Source organism: Bactrocera oleae, chromosome 2, assembly GCF_042242935.1.
Source record: "Bactrocera oleae isolate idBacOlea1 chromosome 2, idBacOlea1, whole genome shotgun sequence".
NCBI classification, from domain to species: Eukaryota; Metazoa; Arthropoda; class Insecta; order Diptera; family Tephritidae; genus Bactrocera; species Bactrocera oleae.
Genome location: NC_091536.1, coordinates 55,429,060 through 55,444,842, shown reverse-complemented (window position 1 = coordinate 55,444,842; position 15,783 = coordinate 55,429,060). Strand labels below are relative to the sequence as shown.

At 37.1% G+C, this 15,783-nt stretch overlaps 4 protein-coding genes across 6 annotated transcripts in view; 3 read left to right on the top strand and 1 right to left on the bottom strand.

Annotated features, from left to right (window-relative positions):
• The first annotated feature begins 526 nt into the window (after nt 1–526).
• On the top strand, nt 527–2,611 carry LOC106621238 (putative OPA3-like protein CG13603). Its single transcript, XM_014239997.3, has 5 exons — nt 527–610; nt 671–813; nt 1,124–1,292; nt 1,353–1,495; nt 1,937–2,611. Exons 2-5 carry the CDS (start codon nt 672–674, stop codon nt 2,233–2,235), a joined length of 753 nt encoding a protein of 250 aa, XP_014095472.2. The 5' UTR covers nt 527–610; nt 671; the 3' UTR covers nt 2,236–2,611.
• A 2,766-nt stretch (nt 2,612–5,377) lies between these two features.
• LOC106621239 (optic atrophy 3 protein homolog) lies at nt 5,378–6,296 on the top strand. The gene is made up of 4 exons (XM_014239998.3): nt 5,378–5,570; nt 5,631–5,799; nt 5,868–6,010; nt 6,073–6,296. The coding sequence occupies exons 1-4, from the start codon at nt 5,435–5,437 to the stop codon at nt 6,201–6,203; spliced, it is 579 nt and encodes a 192-aa protein (XP_014095473.1). The 5' UTR covers nt 5,378–5,434; the 3' UTR covers nt 6,204–6,296.
• Nucleotides 6,297–6,310: 14 nt separating this feature from the next.
• On the bottom strand, nt 6,311–8,625 carry Ndc1 (Nuclear division cycle 1). Its single transcript, XM_014239995.3, has 3 exons — nt 7,973–8,625; nt 7,294–7,916; nt 6,311–7,216 (listed from the first exon to the last, which is right to left on the bottom strand). Exons 1-3 carry the CDS (start codon nt 8,386–8,388, stop codon nt 6,492–6,494), a joined length of 1,764 nt encoding a protein of 587 aa, XP_014095470.2. The 5' UTR covers nt 8,389–8,625; the 3' UTR covers nt 6,311–6,491.
• A 325-nt stretch (nt 8,626–8,950) lies between these two features.
• sba (six-banded) overlaps nt 8,951–15,783 on the top strand; it is a 366,731-nt gene continuing 359,898 nt past the window's right edge. The window contains exons 1-2 of one of the 3 annotated variants that reach the window (XM_036357849.2): nt 8,951–11,236; nt 13,811–14,792. In XM_036357849.2, coding sequence (XP_036213742.2) covers nt 13,858–14,792 — 935 coding nt within the window. In that variant the 5' untranslated portion in view covers nt 8,951–11,236; nt 13,811–13,857. The remainder of the gene's footprint in view (nt 11,237–13,810; nt 14,793–15,783) is intronic. The other 2 variants (XM_036357848.2, XM_036357846.2) reach the window with 2 other exon arrangements.

The following is a 15,783-nucleotide window of genomic DNA, read 5'->3' as shown; positions in this document are numbered from 1 at the left end:
GTGATGCCTTTTATTTATTAATATTTAAACACATTATTTAACTTTACAATGAAATATGGTACCACGATTTGTCAACATTTTCTTTTATTGTTCTCACTCATTCGTAAACACAGGTAATTTCTGCGTAAGGTCGTTTCCAACTGACAGCTTGCACACTGTGAGAAATCTTGGATTATGAAAATTTAGTTATGTTTTCGAGGTAATACTTTTATATGTTTTATATATTGTTCAATTCCAACTGATTTTCGAATCTGTACAAATTTCACGGAAAAATATATTTTTGATTCAGATATTTTATACATTTAATTTGATTTTTACCAGATATCAGTAAATTTATTGAATAAGAATATAAAACAAATTCGGTAATTTACCCGTAAGCAATATAACATGTTCCACATTAAAATTATATATATATATTCAAAGCCGGAAGAATTTTGGCAACGTTAAAAGTAATGTTAGTGTAAAAAATCTTATTAGTATTCAACTAAAAATCTTGATATATGCAAATATTGTTTTTACCAATTGAACAAAGATATCTTTGAGCGTGCGCGGGTTAAACAAATGTCAATAAAAAAACTCAAAGGAGTCAGCTGTTTACGTAAATCAGATAGTACAATCCTTGGTATTTATTCATATAACAGCATAAAAATTACTGAAGTCCTTTTTTTAGGATGGCTATTGGCGCTTTTCCCGCCGCTAAATTAGGTGTTTTGGCCATAAAACAGATAAGCAAACCTATAGCTAACGTAATTAAAAGTAATGCCAAGCAGAGTCCTATATTTCGCAAATATGTTTGTATGCCACCGGCTCAGTGTAAGTATAGCAAGATTTTTGAGTTATTACGTTGATCCATATGTGTGAAGCACGAGAGTGTGTATATATCTACTCATTATGATTCAGTGACATTAAAAATTGTAAAAATTAATGTACAATAAATGTATAATTTAAAATTCTTTATCAGATATTGCTAAATGCTCATCTTGAAAGTGATTAGTTACCCTTGTAGAAAGCACAATAACACATCCATTTAAAAGTAGGGAGCACTTTTCAAACTCGTTAATTGTAGAGCGCTCTGACTATTTATTTAAAATACTAACAACCATTTACTAATTCTTCATTATAGTATACAATTGGGTTGAAGTCAAAACGAAAATGTGGGCGCTGAATTTGGGCAAACCCGTAGCTGTACCGCCGCTAAACGAGGCTATGGCCATTGAGTTGGGCGCCAATTTGCTTGGCGAAGCCATTATTTTTGTGATTGGTGCAGCAGTACTTATATTCGAATATACGCGGTTTGTTTAATATTGCATAATAATTAAATAATATACAAAACAATATGTTTTTATTTACAGTCAATCTAACAATGAATCGAAAAAGCAAGAAACAATTCGGCATGAAAAAGCCGAATTAGCAATAACACTGGCTGAAATGGGCTTCCGTTTAGAACGCCAAGATGCACAAATTAGGGAAATGACGCGGGCGTTGGCAGATTTAGGTAAATTTGTTAAACCCAACCTGTGTTCGCTGATGATGCTATGTTGTGTGATAAAGTTTTGTTTAGAATCATCGCACAATTCTTGTTCACCATTCATTAGAATTTTATTTCTTTATTATTGCTTGTTAAGCCATACGCTATCGATTGGTGTTTTACATTTTAGTACATGTTTCGTTGACCGAGTCGAATACGAGATTTCTTATTTCAAACCTCATTCAATTCTATGTTTTGCCTATTTTCTCTCAGGAAAACCTATAAGTACGCCAATTTTGGCCGACACATCAGACAATAAAGCATCTTCAGTAAATACAGCTTCGCCTGCTGTTTCCTCATCGGGCACAAAAGCGCCAAAAAAGTTATGAAGCCAGCGTAGACTGGCGAGGTCCTGCGATAATAATGAATATTTATGTATACCGCTCATATTTAATTATTTCTATACAGAATCACGTAATATATTCAAATGGACTCGTGAAACAATAGCTGAATACCAGCCTTTCAATCCAAATACACCCGATCAAACCAATACCGTTGTTAAAGACTTCGTTGGTGATTATGATCCGAATGGTGGCCTGCTGTACAGAGCATTAAATTTTTTAGAGACGCATGTTTTTGTTGATGGACGTAAGAGCAAAAAAACCACTCTACTTTTACCTGTAAGCAATAACTTGGACATCGAACCGTATGTACATGTGGAAAGTGAAGCGGTGCAAAAAAATGTTACAACAAAACAAAGAGCGTGAATTACTCCAGTTGAATAATGAGCTAGCCAAGTTGGAATATGCGATCAAAACGGCTACAAAACAAAAATAAAACATCCGTTCTACAGTGTAATTATAAGTTTTTTACGTATTTGTAATCTTATTTAACAAGTCTATTACAATTACTCGTTGATCAAATGATGTAAACGTACAAGTTTTATTTTCTATCCTGCCTGAGGATTTAATTTGCATTTGCGCTTAAAATGTGATTCTTTGTATTCGAGCAAACTTAGTTCAGTACTGCAGATCCATATTTATATGTAGGTTTCATACATTCTGGTTGTAAATATTGCTTATTTTGTAGGACCCAAAAGTGTTTTAATGCTTGAAATTTGAATAAAAAGTGGTAATAAAAATATTAATGGTAAAATATTCTTTGATTGAAAATTAAAGCGCATAAAAATACTAACAAATATATACAATTCCCACAACAGCCGGTTCTGCGGTACCGGAATTGACCCGGATTTTATCCGGCCAAGGGCTGTTATTTCGGCGATCTAACCCTGTTTGGATCGGTGAGTTTTAGATTAAGTTTGTCGTCATTGGAGCAACGCCTAGCAGCAGGGTTGCTCCGTATCCTCCTGACCCGTGCTGGCATCGAGTCCAACTCGGGCCCCGAGGAATTTTACTGCTGTGTTTGCGCTAAAAGGCTCCATCCAAACTCCACCTCGGTTAGGTGCAATACATGCAATGGATGGAGCCATCTTAAGACCTGTTCAGGCCTTAAGACACATAGGAAGTGGACCACAAGTTACGTGGCCCCATGCTGTCAACGCAATAATGCGACATCTGCCTCAACGGCTGTGCAACCTGCACCATGTTCGCGCACTGCGCTGCCACTCCAGTCGAGTGGCCAAGATAGGACCTCCACGGCCCTAAGGAGCTCACATAGACAGCATGACTCCCAGTCTGAGCTACTGCTCGCTTCATACCGGCTGGAAGAATCGCGGAACTCCGCCCTAATTTCCCATCCGAAGCAGCTGTATTAGCAAACGAGCGCGACACCTTACGCCATGCCGATCCCTGTGATCCCCGAATAAGGGATCTCAATTTGGAGATTCGGCGAATGGTAAATCATCATAAGCGGACAAAATGGATAGAGCACCTGAAGTCCTGCAACCTCTCCACCGGTGTGAGTAAGCTTTGGACTACTGTCAAGGCCCTGTCAAATCCGAGAAGACATGACGATCGGGTTGAAATTCAATTCGATGGTCATGCCTCCTCGGACCCGAAGAAGTGCGCGAGCTATTTCAGCCGACAACTTACACTGCACCCTTCGACTGACAGGGCCAAACGACGTGTTACCCGACGGCTGCGCAAAATGCCAAAAGACTGCGCACCACTTACTTTCACCGATGGGGAGGTTCAGAGTGTCATCAAAAAGTCGAAATCGTCTAAGTCCATTGGCCCTGACGGAATAAGCATGCTGATGCTAAAACACCTAGGCCAACCGGGAGTAAATTATCTCACCAAGGTCCTCAACCTGTCGATAGCCATTCTTCAAATACCCGATGTGTGGAAAGTCGGAAGAGTGGTCCCACTACTGAAACCTGGGAAACCCGCCAACAAAGGGGAGTCTTATCGCCTTGTTACTCCCGTCATTCACTCACCACCTGAGCCTAGCAGATCATCAACATGGCTTCCGTAAAGTGCACAGTACCACCACAGCACTTAGCGTCATAAACGCCCAGATAGTTCATGGCCTGAACCAGAAGCCACCCTGCGAGAGGACGATCCTCGTAGCGTTGGACTTGTCAAAAGCTTTTGACACAGTCAATCACACAACGCTACTTGAGCACCTAGAACAATCAACGCTCCCTCCAGGGCTGAAGCGGTGGACTATGAACTACCTGAGCGGTCGGCATTCATCCGTACTGTTTCGAGGTCAAAACTCCAAACTTAGGAAAATTAAACAGGGGGTTCCGCAGGGCGGTGTCCTCTCTCCACTACTGTTTAATTTTTATATAATATTTCGAAACTTCCGCAGCCACCAGCGGGAATTTCAGTGACCTCGTACGCTGATGACTGTACGATATTGACGTCGGGAAATGGTATCGATGGCATGTTTTTAAAAGTAAACAGCTACCTCTCCGATCTTTCTCGCTTCTTCTCTGCAAGGAGCCTAACACTCTCTCCCACTAAATCCACAGCGACCATCTTCAAAAATTGGACGAAGGAGTACAGACTGGACCTGAATATTTAAGTCGATGGCACAAAAATTCCGACAGTAAATAATCCTAAAATTTTAGGCGTCATTTTGGACAGTCTGTGGTCTTTCACTCCTCACACGACCGCGATAACTGCCAAAGTACAGAGCCGCAACAAAATCCTCAAGTCGCTTGCCGGCAGCTCTTGGGGAAAAGACAAAGAAACGTTGTTGGCAACATACAAGGCAATCGGCCAGCCGGTCCTAAATTACGCAGCCCCAATATGGTCGCCTGGATGCAGTGACACGCGAAGCTGAATCTTCAGACCTGTCAGAACACTGCACTCCAAATTATCACGGGATGCGTCTTGATGTCTCCAATCGAACACCTACATAGTGAGGCCCGTATGCTTCCGGTTAAGGAACACAACGAACTCCTCTCCAAGCAGTTTCTACTGGGGTGTTTTCGTAGAAACCACCCCTGTAGTCGCCTGAATGTAGCGGAGCCGCCTCCTAGGAACATCAAGAGGTCTTTCCTTGACTACGTCGACGACATTAGACAGTCACTGACCACCATTCACAGTGGAACCATCAACACCTTCACAGACTCCCTCTCAGTGAATGGCGTAATAGGAGTCAAACCACCACCCACCCGGATACTGTAGCAGATTAAACTCCTACTTATCCAGAATAGACTCCGACATACTAAACACATGTCCTGCGTGCAATGAGTCTCCGCATGACACTAACCACCTCTTTGCATGCCCAACAAACCCCACCCATCTAACACCCTTCTCCCTATGGTCCGACCCCGTCGAAACAGCTCGTGTCCTGGGCCTCCCGTTAGATGACCTCGACGACAACGAATCTGGAACTTATCACCCAAACGGGGACTAGGTAACCGTTACAACAACAACAGCAACTAACAAATATAATTTTTCACTTTCCAACTCTTAAGATAGTCGTAAAACTAAACATATGCAACAAATAGTTAAGACTGTCAGTGATAGAAAAAATTAAATTTTTTTTGTTAAAATGCCCGCCTTACCCGTGTTCAAACTGGGTATGTTGGCCGTGCGTCAGCTAAGTAAATATGTAGCGAATTTTATTAAGCAAAAAGCGAAGGATAATAAAATGTTTCGTGAATATATTTGTGTACCACCGGCACAATGTAAGTAAACCGCCGAAAGATTTTAATAGTACAACTCAAGATGCGTGTAAACCTTTAAAGGGTACAACAGAATGGAGACCAGGACCATGATGTGGACCATGAAGATGGGCAAACCGAAAAATATAAAGCCTCTGTCAGAAGCGGCAGCCATTGATTTGGGTGCCAGTATGCTGGGCGAATTTGTTTTATTCGTAATCTGTGGAGCCGCAGTTGTATCGGAAGTTTCGCGGTTGGTTGTACAAACATATAATCTTCTTTAATAAATATTGATCCACTCTATTCACGATGTAAATATAGACAAATGCGTTCAGAACGTCGTAAAAGAGATGAAAAAATACAAGCAGCAATTAATTTAACAAACAATATTTTACACATGGAAGAAACCATAGAACAACAGGAGCAGTACATACAAGAAATCAGAAAGGCGCTCAAGTCTTTAGGTGGGTAGTTCAAATTAAATGCTTCAGCTTTCTCCCCAACTACTTTAGTTAAATAAACGCAGGCAAAGATATTAAGGTGCCAAAGCCGGAGCAATTCGAAAGTAAATTATTGCGACCAATTATTACAACCAGGTCGATTGACACACAAGTAACGGTATCAACAAGTGATAAAGAACTGCAGGTGGCAATCTAAAATACATATTTTTTTTGCGCGCTGATATTTATAATCAAAACGTATAGATTACAAGACTTTAATTTAATAAAATCTATCATATTTATTAGTTAATAGTTTTAGTATAATTTTAATTCTCAATGCATAGGAAAACTTAACTTTATTTCGCACAGAATTTTGTTGACTTAAAATTTAATTATTTAGAAAAACGTACATTTATATAAAACATTACATTCTAAGTGTTTAAATAAACTTAATTTACAAACAGTCAGCTCATTGAATAATTTAGCATAAGTCACGTATTCCTGCTTACGTTTCCACGTAGTGCACATAGCACTGTAGCTTCCGCAAATCTTCCGAGCTATCCACGATTTCACGCAAATAGTCGCTGAAAACTGTGCATATATTGTATAAGCTACGTTTTACGCCGTTTTTCAGCGTGATGAAATTGCGATCCATTTTTCTGCCATTCAAATTAACATTATTCAGTTTATCCAATTCAGTTTTTAGTGTCAACAATGACTTGATTACTTGTGGTAGAGTAATTTGTACCACACCATATTTGTCTTCCATCAGTGAAGCTGTACATACACTGGCCAAACCTTGCACTATCCACAAAATCGTTTCCGAATTAGAGAGTAAGTAAGCAGTTTTAGCGCCTTCTGGTTCACCAAACATGTAATACAGACCGGGAATCGTACGAAAGGCGGCACGCAAAGTCTCCTCAAATTGTTTCTTTATTTTTTCAACTTGATCATGTATACGCTTGCAAGCCGGTGACATCTTCTTTACCGTCTCGGCATTTTCTTGACTAGTTTCGGTCATCATGCGTCTAATGCCATAGGTCTCGTTATATTGGCGTAGCAAAATTTTTTCAGCAGCTTCGGTGGCGGTGGTGGGTTTGATTGTGGAAAATAGTGGCGCTGTTTTAACAACTGAAATCTTTTTCAGAGATGCAGCTAATTCCTCGGTAAAGGCGTTAATAAGACATAAGCACTGTGAAGAAAGCTGATTCCAATTGTATGGATGGGCACCTAAATGTCAATAGAAAATATATATTAAAAAAATAAACAAAAAATAATAATAATAAACAAATAGTATTAAAGATTACCTGGTACTGAGAGTGCAAAGATTTCTTTGCGCCTGTTATCCATTTTGTTGCTTGACAAATTATACAGATCGCGTGCGCCCAAATTCTGCACCACTGGCACTAATGACGAGTTTAGCGCATCCACTAAGGTTATTTCTTCTAGGCCAGTGCCACACAACACTGGCTTGCGTTCAATAATAAAAGCAACTTCCTCCGAAAGATGTATGACGAAGAAACGATGCATCAGATGCATATTACTTAAAATTTGCGCCGTCAGGATCCAAGCATAGAACAAAAGACGGATATTTACAGCGATAGAAATAAATGATAACGTAGTTTCATCAACATCCAACGCGAAAACGCCAGCAAAATAACGATTTATTATGCCGGCAATTAGCCAGTAAGCTAGTGCAAAACATATTGTAGGCGAGAAGGATTTCAAAAATGAATTGTATAAGGTTCGATAAACAAGAGAACGAATTCGAATTAACATTAACTCCTGAATTATGGGGAATTCCAATTCGGGATCAGTACGTAAATTCTCTCTAGTGAAATGCAAACAAGAAGCGAAAAACCCAACACAAATTAAGAATAAATAACGGCTATTGATGCATTTTGTGCCAAAGCATTCGCATACAATATTACTGTAAAGGAATAAAATTAATAGTCATTTAAATAATAAGTATTTTCGAGTACTTACCGGTAATCTACGTGCAAAAAACTAGTATAAAGCCATGCGGTTAAGTAACCAACAAGTAAATGTAAAATAAAGAACAGTACTTTTCGTGGCGCTGTGTAGATGAGCCATTGGAAGCGTGTTGGATAGTAATGTTTCACAGCGAGAAATGATTTTCCCAACAATATGCTATATAAGACGACGGAACCAATCAGGGGTAAAATGCTAAACCAAGTATAGAACGAAAATAGCACACGTATTGTGCCGCTTATCCAATTCAAAGGATGCAGAACATGAAAGTTGATGAAGAAAAGGAAGAAGCCAAGTAGCAGATATTGCATGGCTATGCTGTAAAACAACGCCAACATACAGCGGCGCAAGCACAGCTTTTTGCATTCCACTATTAATGACATCTTGTTATTCAAACCAGGTTCATTCATTAAATATTTTGCAAATGAGTGGTGTCGAATCGGCAGCACGTTGAGGTTAGTTTGAGTAGCCGGTCCAAATTTACTTTATGAATACGATTTAACTGTTAACCATTAACCATAGATAAAAAATTAACGTTGTAAAGAAACGAGCAAAAATAACTACTATTAAAAAATATGAACATAAGTTTTATTTCTCACTTATGAACCTTTACGAACAACCAATTATACGTTATAAGCGCCAATTTACAAAATACGAACAGATGGTTTTGACAGCAGCGGGAAGTGCTGACAAACCATAAAATTAATTAACATTAAAGTAGTGCCAAACCAATTATTTGTACATTAATATTGCGTTTGTAATATTAATTTATTTTACTTAAATAGGAAAAACTAAATGAAAATCTCTCTCGTAAAATATTGTGGAATAATTGGGGAACATTTAAAAGATACTACAAAATAAACTAAATATCTATTTGGCGAACAGAAAGTGATTACCACTTGCTCTTGCTGCTGATAATCGACAGTTATTGTTCAATAAATTTCTTTAAATATTTTACATGTTTTTTATACATAATTTGTGTCTTTTGTTTTGCTCACAATTTATCATAAGTTTCATAATTTCTTGTTTTTCTTCCACAACAGATGTCGCAATAACAAAATCCGATACCGAGCAGCGAAAAAACGATGATAAAGCACGAAGAATGGACGAGCGAGCCAGGCACGAAAGCACGAAAGTCAGAAAATATTTGGTTCTCACTTTTGTATTGAATTTAGTGCTGAGTACTTGTTCGCATGACGGTTACGCGTAAATTTTTTCGAAAGTCTTTGAAATTTGTGCCGATAAATGCTGTAAAAAATTAAAATAAAATTCCAATTGTACAGAAAGTGCAAGTAAAAATAAAATGTTTTCAAAAATAATTTGCACCGAAAATTTGCATGGCAAATCGCTATTAGATATCTATGGTAATCAAATTGGTGAATGAGTGAATTTATATGAATGCGAATGGGAAGTGAAATAGTGGAAAGAGAAGAAAAATATTAATAAGAAGAAGCATATTGTAGCAACAAATATAAGGTGTGAGATTACGAAGAGAAGAAATTTAGATTCATTTGCGAAAGTGAATGAAATTATATTTGAGTTAATTGAACATGTCAAAAGTGTAAAAATTAATTATAAATTAGTGCAGCGTTAAAATACCAATGTCTAATACATATAATAGTTGATAACAGAAGTTTTTGTAATTATGTCGATGAAAAAATTTACATACGTAAGAAAATACAACAAGCTATCAGAAAATGAAAAGCACATATTGAGGTCATACGTAGCAAAGTGGTGTTGAAATCAAAGCGTGCGCTAAAGGGGAAAGTATTATCGTGTGTTTGTGTGTATGTACCTCTACAATAGCAACAGTGTATGTATCGCTTGTTGACCAGCAAACGGAAAAAAATAAAAAACATAAACAGCTGCTGCGCTGGTCTTTGGGGCAAAACACTTCCAAAAGCCCGTAGGGCGCACACCGCTTACTATTGGATCGTCCTTATGCAAGCATAATTAAGTACGCAAAGCTATCACCTGTGCTGCAGTGGACAGATAGTGTACCAAAATATTAATTATTCGTTTCGTACAGTTATATGATAACCGGCATACATAAATAATAATGATTTCTCGTTAAAAATACATAGAAATTATGAAAGTGAAATTTTAAAGCCTACAAAGTGTCAAATATTGAAAGTTAAAATTTCTTATCGGCATTACCGCGTGTAGTGAAATCACGATGTAGCAGCTAAAACAGCAATAAACACGGTCCTTATTCTAAAACTTCAATGGGTACAAGCAAAATTTGTTTTGAAAGCCATGAATAAATGAAATTAAATAAATTACTAAGCGTTTGTGCTATTGGTATAACGGTGATTTGTGTATACAATTATAGCAGAAAAATAGTGTAAATGAAAACGCGAAAAATATTCATTCCAAGATACAGCAATAGACAACAAAACAATTGAAATTGAGGTGCATTGGTGCGCTTATGAGTGAATGCAGCTCTAAAGTCAAAAGCGTAAAAGTGTGAAAATTCAAATAGCATAGCAGTAGCCGTTTTCCGCTAGTGTGTGAGCAATAGCAGTAGCAGCCACCACAGCCGCAAAATTTTTAAGGTGTGTGTGCTCCACTCACCTACTTTTGCGTGTGTTGCTGCTTTTGTCCATAATAGTAGTAGTCGTAGTTGTACCTCCCACAGTACCCAACATTGAATTGCTGCTATCAACCCACTAGCTAACAGCAACTTTGTTGTCGCGTGTTTCGTGGCTCTCCGCTTTGCCAATCGTCACATTCATGTGTTCGGCTCTCGCGTTACGTATCGTTAAGTCTCACTACTATCGGTATATCGTCTTCTTCTTCGGTAGCAAAGTAAACCAACGGAAAAAAATATTTAATTAAATCAAATAAAGTGAAGCTAAATAAATCGTTTTGCAAGTCAACATCGTTTTTCATTGTTAATAATAAATAAATAAATTGTCTGAGCAATTAACACGGGCACTGAGTTGCTTGAAATTAATTATAAGCGGTGCAAATTCATTGAAATATTCAAATTCAAAATTTAAAAAAAACTGCGAGAAATATTGTCGTCTTTTAATGCTCTACAATCCCAAATTTTTTATTGATCGCCGTTGACTAAGATGTATATGCGCGTATTGTTGTGTGTTAGTGCATTCATTTTGTAAAATCGTGTAAATCTCCCTGCCCATTGCTTGCGTTGTAGCTGCATCAACACGCAGCAGCAGTTCATTTGCAATGCCATTGTTGTCGGAATATGAAGCGTTTGACTGAATCAAAAGTCTACAATTATTGCATAAACAGGTGAGTGGCGCTGCTAATTGAATGAAATGAAGTTGAAGAGCTTATGCAAACCGGTAATATGATAAAAGTGTTATGTGTAGTAATAAAAAATTAAAGTGATTTAATTACGAGTGTGTTTCTAATCTTTTAATTATTTGAGACAGAATAGAGCAAATATCCTGAGGTCGCATTATGTGAATAAGAAAATGAATTAGAATAGCACCCCCCGAATTTAGGGTTAAAATGGGTATAGATAGAGTCCAGATTAAAAAAATATATACATTTAGTTGCCACTGACTTAAGGTTTTTGAGATATTTGCATTTAAAGTTAAAAAATTTATCTATTTAAAGTTCGTGTTTCTTTGATTTATAAGGAATTTTACATTTATATTTTTTCTTTTATATCCACTAACACTTCACTAATTCGTTTTTACACATTTGTTTTGTATTAAATAGTGCAAATCTAACTTTATTTCAATATTTAACTTTGGTTCCAATCCATTTATTCATACAATATCAAAATGGTTGCATGCAAACAAAAAATAAGTGTTATCATATTTTGCAAACGATTAAAAATAAATAAAAAGGAAGGATTTGGCCGTCAATACAAAATTCATAATCGTGTGATGAGTAACGCAAACTCTTTAGGAATTTCGTTTTTTTTTTTGTAAATCCTGGTGCTGGAGGGTTGTTTTTTTGATGCGAGGCCGAAGACCGCCAATACATTTCCTATCATTACAGTACTATCTGTTTTCTTTACTCTTTTTGGTTTTTGTAAAATATGTAGATAAGGTAACATTATTTGTTAGAATGCATCCCTATTGTTATTGTGTGAATAAAACGGATGGAAAAAAAGTTAAATATTGAATTTAAGTTATTGTTGAACTAATTAATATAAAACAAGAAAAAACGTTAACTTCGTTTGCGCCGAAGCTATAATACCCTTCACAAATACAAAGGCCCCTTACAAGAACTTGATTCCGAACGTTCAATTTGTATGGCAGCTATATGATATAGTGATCTATTCTGACCAATTTCTGTGGAGAATAATTTGTTGCCTTAAGCAATAACTCGTGTCTAATTTCGTGAAGATACCTCGTCAAATAAAAAAATTTTCCATGCAAGCACTTTACTCCGATCGTTCAGTTAATATGGCAGCTATATGCTATAGTCATCCGATCTGAATAATTTCTTCGGAGATTACATTGTTGCCTTAACTAGCTCATCATGCTGATCATTTATATATATATTTTATAGGGTCTCCGACGTTTCCTTCAGGGTGTTACAAACTTCGTGGCAAAATTAATATCCCCTGTTCAGGGTATAAAAATCTAAAAGTAAACTCATGTCATTGATGCATTATTTATTTGCAACCCTGGCTTGGACAGCTGGTTGAAAATGGTTTGATATTTAAAAACTGAAAACGAAATATTAAATTTAAAACTAAAATTTTAAAAGTTATTAGACAAATTTGAAAATTTAGAATTTTAGTCTTATTTTTATTTGATTATTTAAACACATGGTTATCAGTTTTAAAATGAAAGTATCACAACACCATCATTTTTTTAATGTAATTTTCCTCCTTTATCTTAAAATTCGGTATGTAATTTTTTCTAGAGACCTCCTTTCAATAAAGCAAATGTAAGGGACGTTTCTGTTTCAAAGTTTCGAACTTATATCTTGTTGTATATATTAGATATGTATCATTGCCCTGTAGTGCCTATATGGTGTGTATGGTAATTAAGTGAAGAGAGATGACCTAATCTCTACGTCTGTCACCGGTTGATCCGGTTGATAAAAGGAAATGTTTGTAATTCTACACGCTAGAAGAAACAACCACTTGTGTGTTCTTCCCAAGGCGCACACACTTGAACGCACATGTAAACTTTTTTTCAATAAGAATTACAATAAATATAAAATTAAGGCGTTAACGCCAGTGGCATATACTACCTAGATACATGTATGAGTGTCATCCTGGTGTTGAAGGCAACATTTTTTACTGACTCATCGAAATTTCACAAAATCAATGTATCGGAATAAATATTTGGAATAACCCGCACTGATTGGAGATAATCCGAAATTTAGTCATCACTGCGCAACACTTGAAAGTAGAGGCTCAAACAAAAAATTACCTGCTCCGGATTAGAAGACCAAATAGGGAACAACAAGGACGGAACAACAAACATCCAAGGAAAATACACAATTGGTGTATTTTGTACCCTTGCAAGTAGGTACCTAAATAAATTAAATATAAATATATACATACACACATGTATGTATGTAGTAGAACCCATATGCTCGCTCAACGAACCATGCGTGTGTGAAATGGAGGGATGTGTGTATGTGTGTGTCAGGTAGCTGATGTTGAAAAGCAAACTATTTTGGACGCGTTCTCCTCAGAATTTGACAGTTCATTGAAAAGTCACAAAAATTAATGGATTCTTGAGTTTATAAGTTAGAGAGATATGTGTTAAATAGGCTAAATAACAGAATAGAATTGCATAAATAAATGTTTTTTGTTTGTTGATTGATGTGTTAACAATGTTTAACCACAAATTGATTAATTTTTATTTCCCACTCTTTCGTTCATTTCAGACAACATTGTGTGTAGTTCTCATTGAAGTGTAATTTGTGCATTTAGAATGGCTGCCGCTAGTGCTGGCCAACAATTGCACCAGCAGCAGCAACAACAACAGCAACAGCTGAATCATTCACATCATCAGCAACAACAACAACAGCAAGATATAAATGGAATTGGATTGCGCCAACCAATTCAGCAATCAATGAAGCAACAACAACAGCAGCAGCAGCAACAGCACTCTTTGCAATTGCAAGAACAAGCGGTGCTGCAGCTGCCACAGCAACAACAAATGCAACAGCAACAGCATATACAATTGCAATTGCAACACTTAAATAATGGACAACAGCGAATGCTGCAGCATCAACAACAACAACTGCAATTACAGCAGCATGCACATCAGCAGCAGCAACAGCAATTTCGTGCTGCGAAATTCACCACACGTGTCGTTTCCAATTCGCCACTGTCCACGCAGCAACACGTGCAGGAACAACAACAACAACAATTGCAGCAGCAACAAGAGAAACAACAGCAGCACCAACAACATTTACAGCTGCAGCGGCAGCAGCTACAACAAAATCAGCAACACACGCTGTCGAGTGGTTTTGTAAATGGCTGTGGCACTATATTTGCTTCAAGTAATAGTGCAACACACAGCCAACCAATGAATATATATCAGCAAACACAACAAAATAAAGTAGCAATGCAGCAGCAACAGCAACCGCCAACACGATTGCAACAACACCAAACACAACAGCACTCACTAAAAGTGAATAATAATGTTGTGGCAGCGCCCCCTACAATTGCCTCACGCCAAAATATTACCACAACCAATACCCCTACCACCCATAATGTGAGTGTTGGTGCTGCATCTGCTACCACTACGGCGACAACCACAAACTCCACCGTAGGACAGCCGAGTGTTGCCAGCGCTAACAATGCTAATTTGGCACCGGGTTGGCGTAGACAAGCTAATAATGATGAAATCATCTATATAAGGTGAGTACACATTCAGTCGAAACTAATTTAATAGAAATATAGAATTTAATTAATTAGGGTTTCTTACTAATTCCCCGTTTAATCTTTCATCTATAGTAAACGCAATTTTTGTGGTTGCTCAACCAATTTTGCATTCCTCAAGTGCTTACTAAATCGGCTGAAAGGCTTTCTCCTATCCGAGAGATCGCGTCACATACAAAAAATCGATATTCTTTTCTTAGAGAACTAACCTTCAACAGAATAATGTCAAAGTTTCAAGACGTTTGCTCCAAACGTTCTTAAGTTAATGACCTTTCGTGTTTTGGTAAGACATCGTTTCCTGAAGGAAAAAAATACCGTTGTTTCAAAGCAATAGCAATGACAAAATTTGCTACAAAATATCCAATAGCCGAATATTGGTTTAATGAATTTCATACATAATGAAATTTAGTGAGATGGTTTACATCATAGGAGCCTAGTTCATATCAAAAACCCTTATACGCGATGGGTGCAGCATTCTATGAACATACAGCTTGAGATATGACCGACCTATTGAAGGAATTACGCTGTGTACTAGTCCCCCACTCACAAGATTCGTCAGATTTGACCTCCAGAGTTCTCTCTGTTGTAGCCTGTAGTATAACCCAGATATTTCATTGGGCTTTACATAGTTAAATTTTAAATGCATTAACCTTTAGTTTCAAGAAGTCCTCATATATGTACATAATTATTCAAATGTACAGAGATTATTCAAATGAATACTGAGGTTCATCACTTTAATTCAAGGAATACCACTGACATAAAAACGTCATATTTATATTCTGAACAGGGTAAATAAAGTTTGTCACGAAGTTTGTTACTCCCACAAGGAAACGTCGGTGACGCTATTGAATATATATTTAAATGATCAGCCTTACGATCTGAATCGATTTAGCCGTGTCAGTTTACGATCAAAAACAAGTTCTTGTAAGGAAACCTTTTTATTTGTCAAGGGTATTCTACCTTGGGTGCA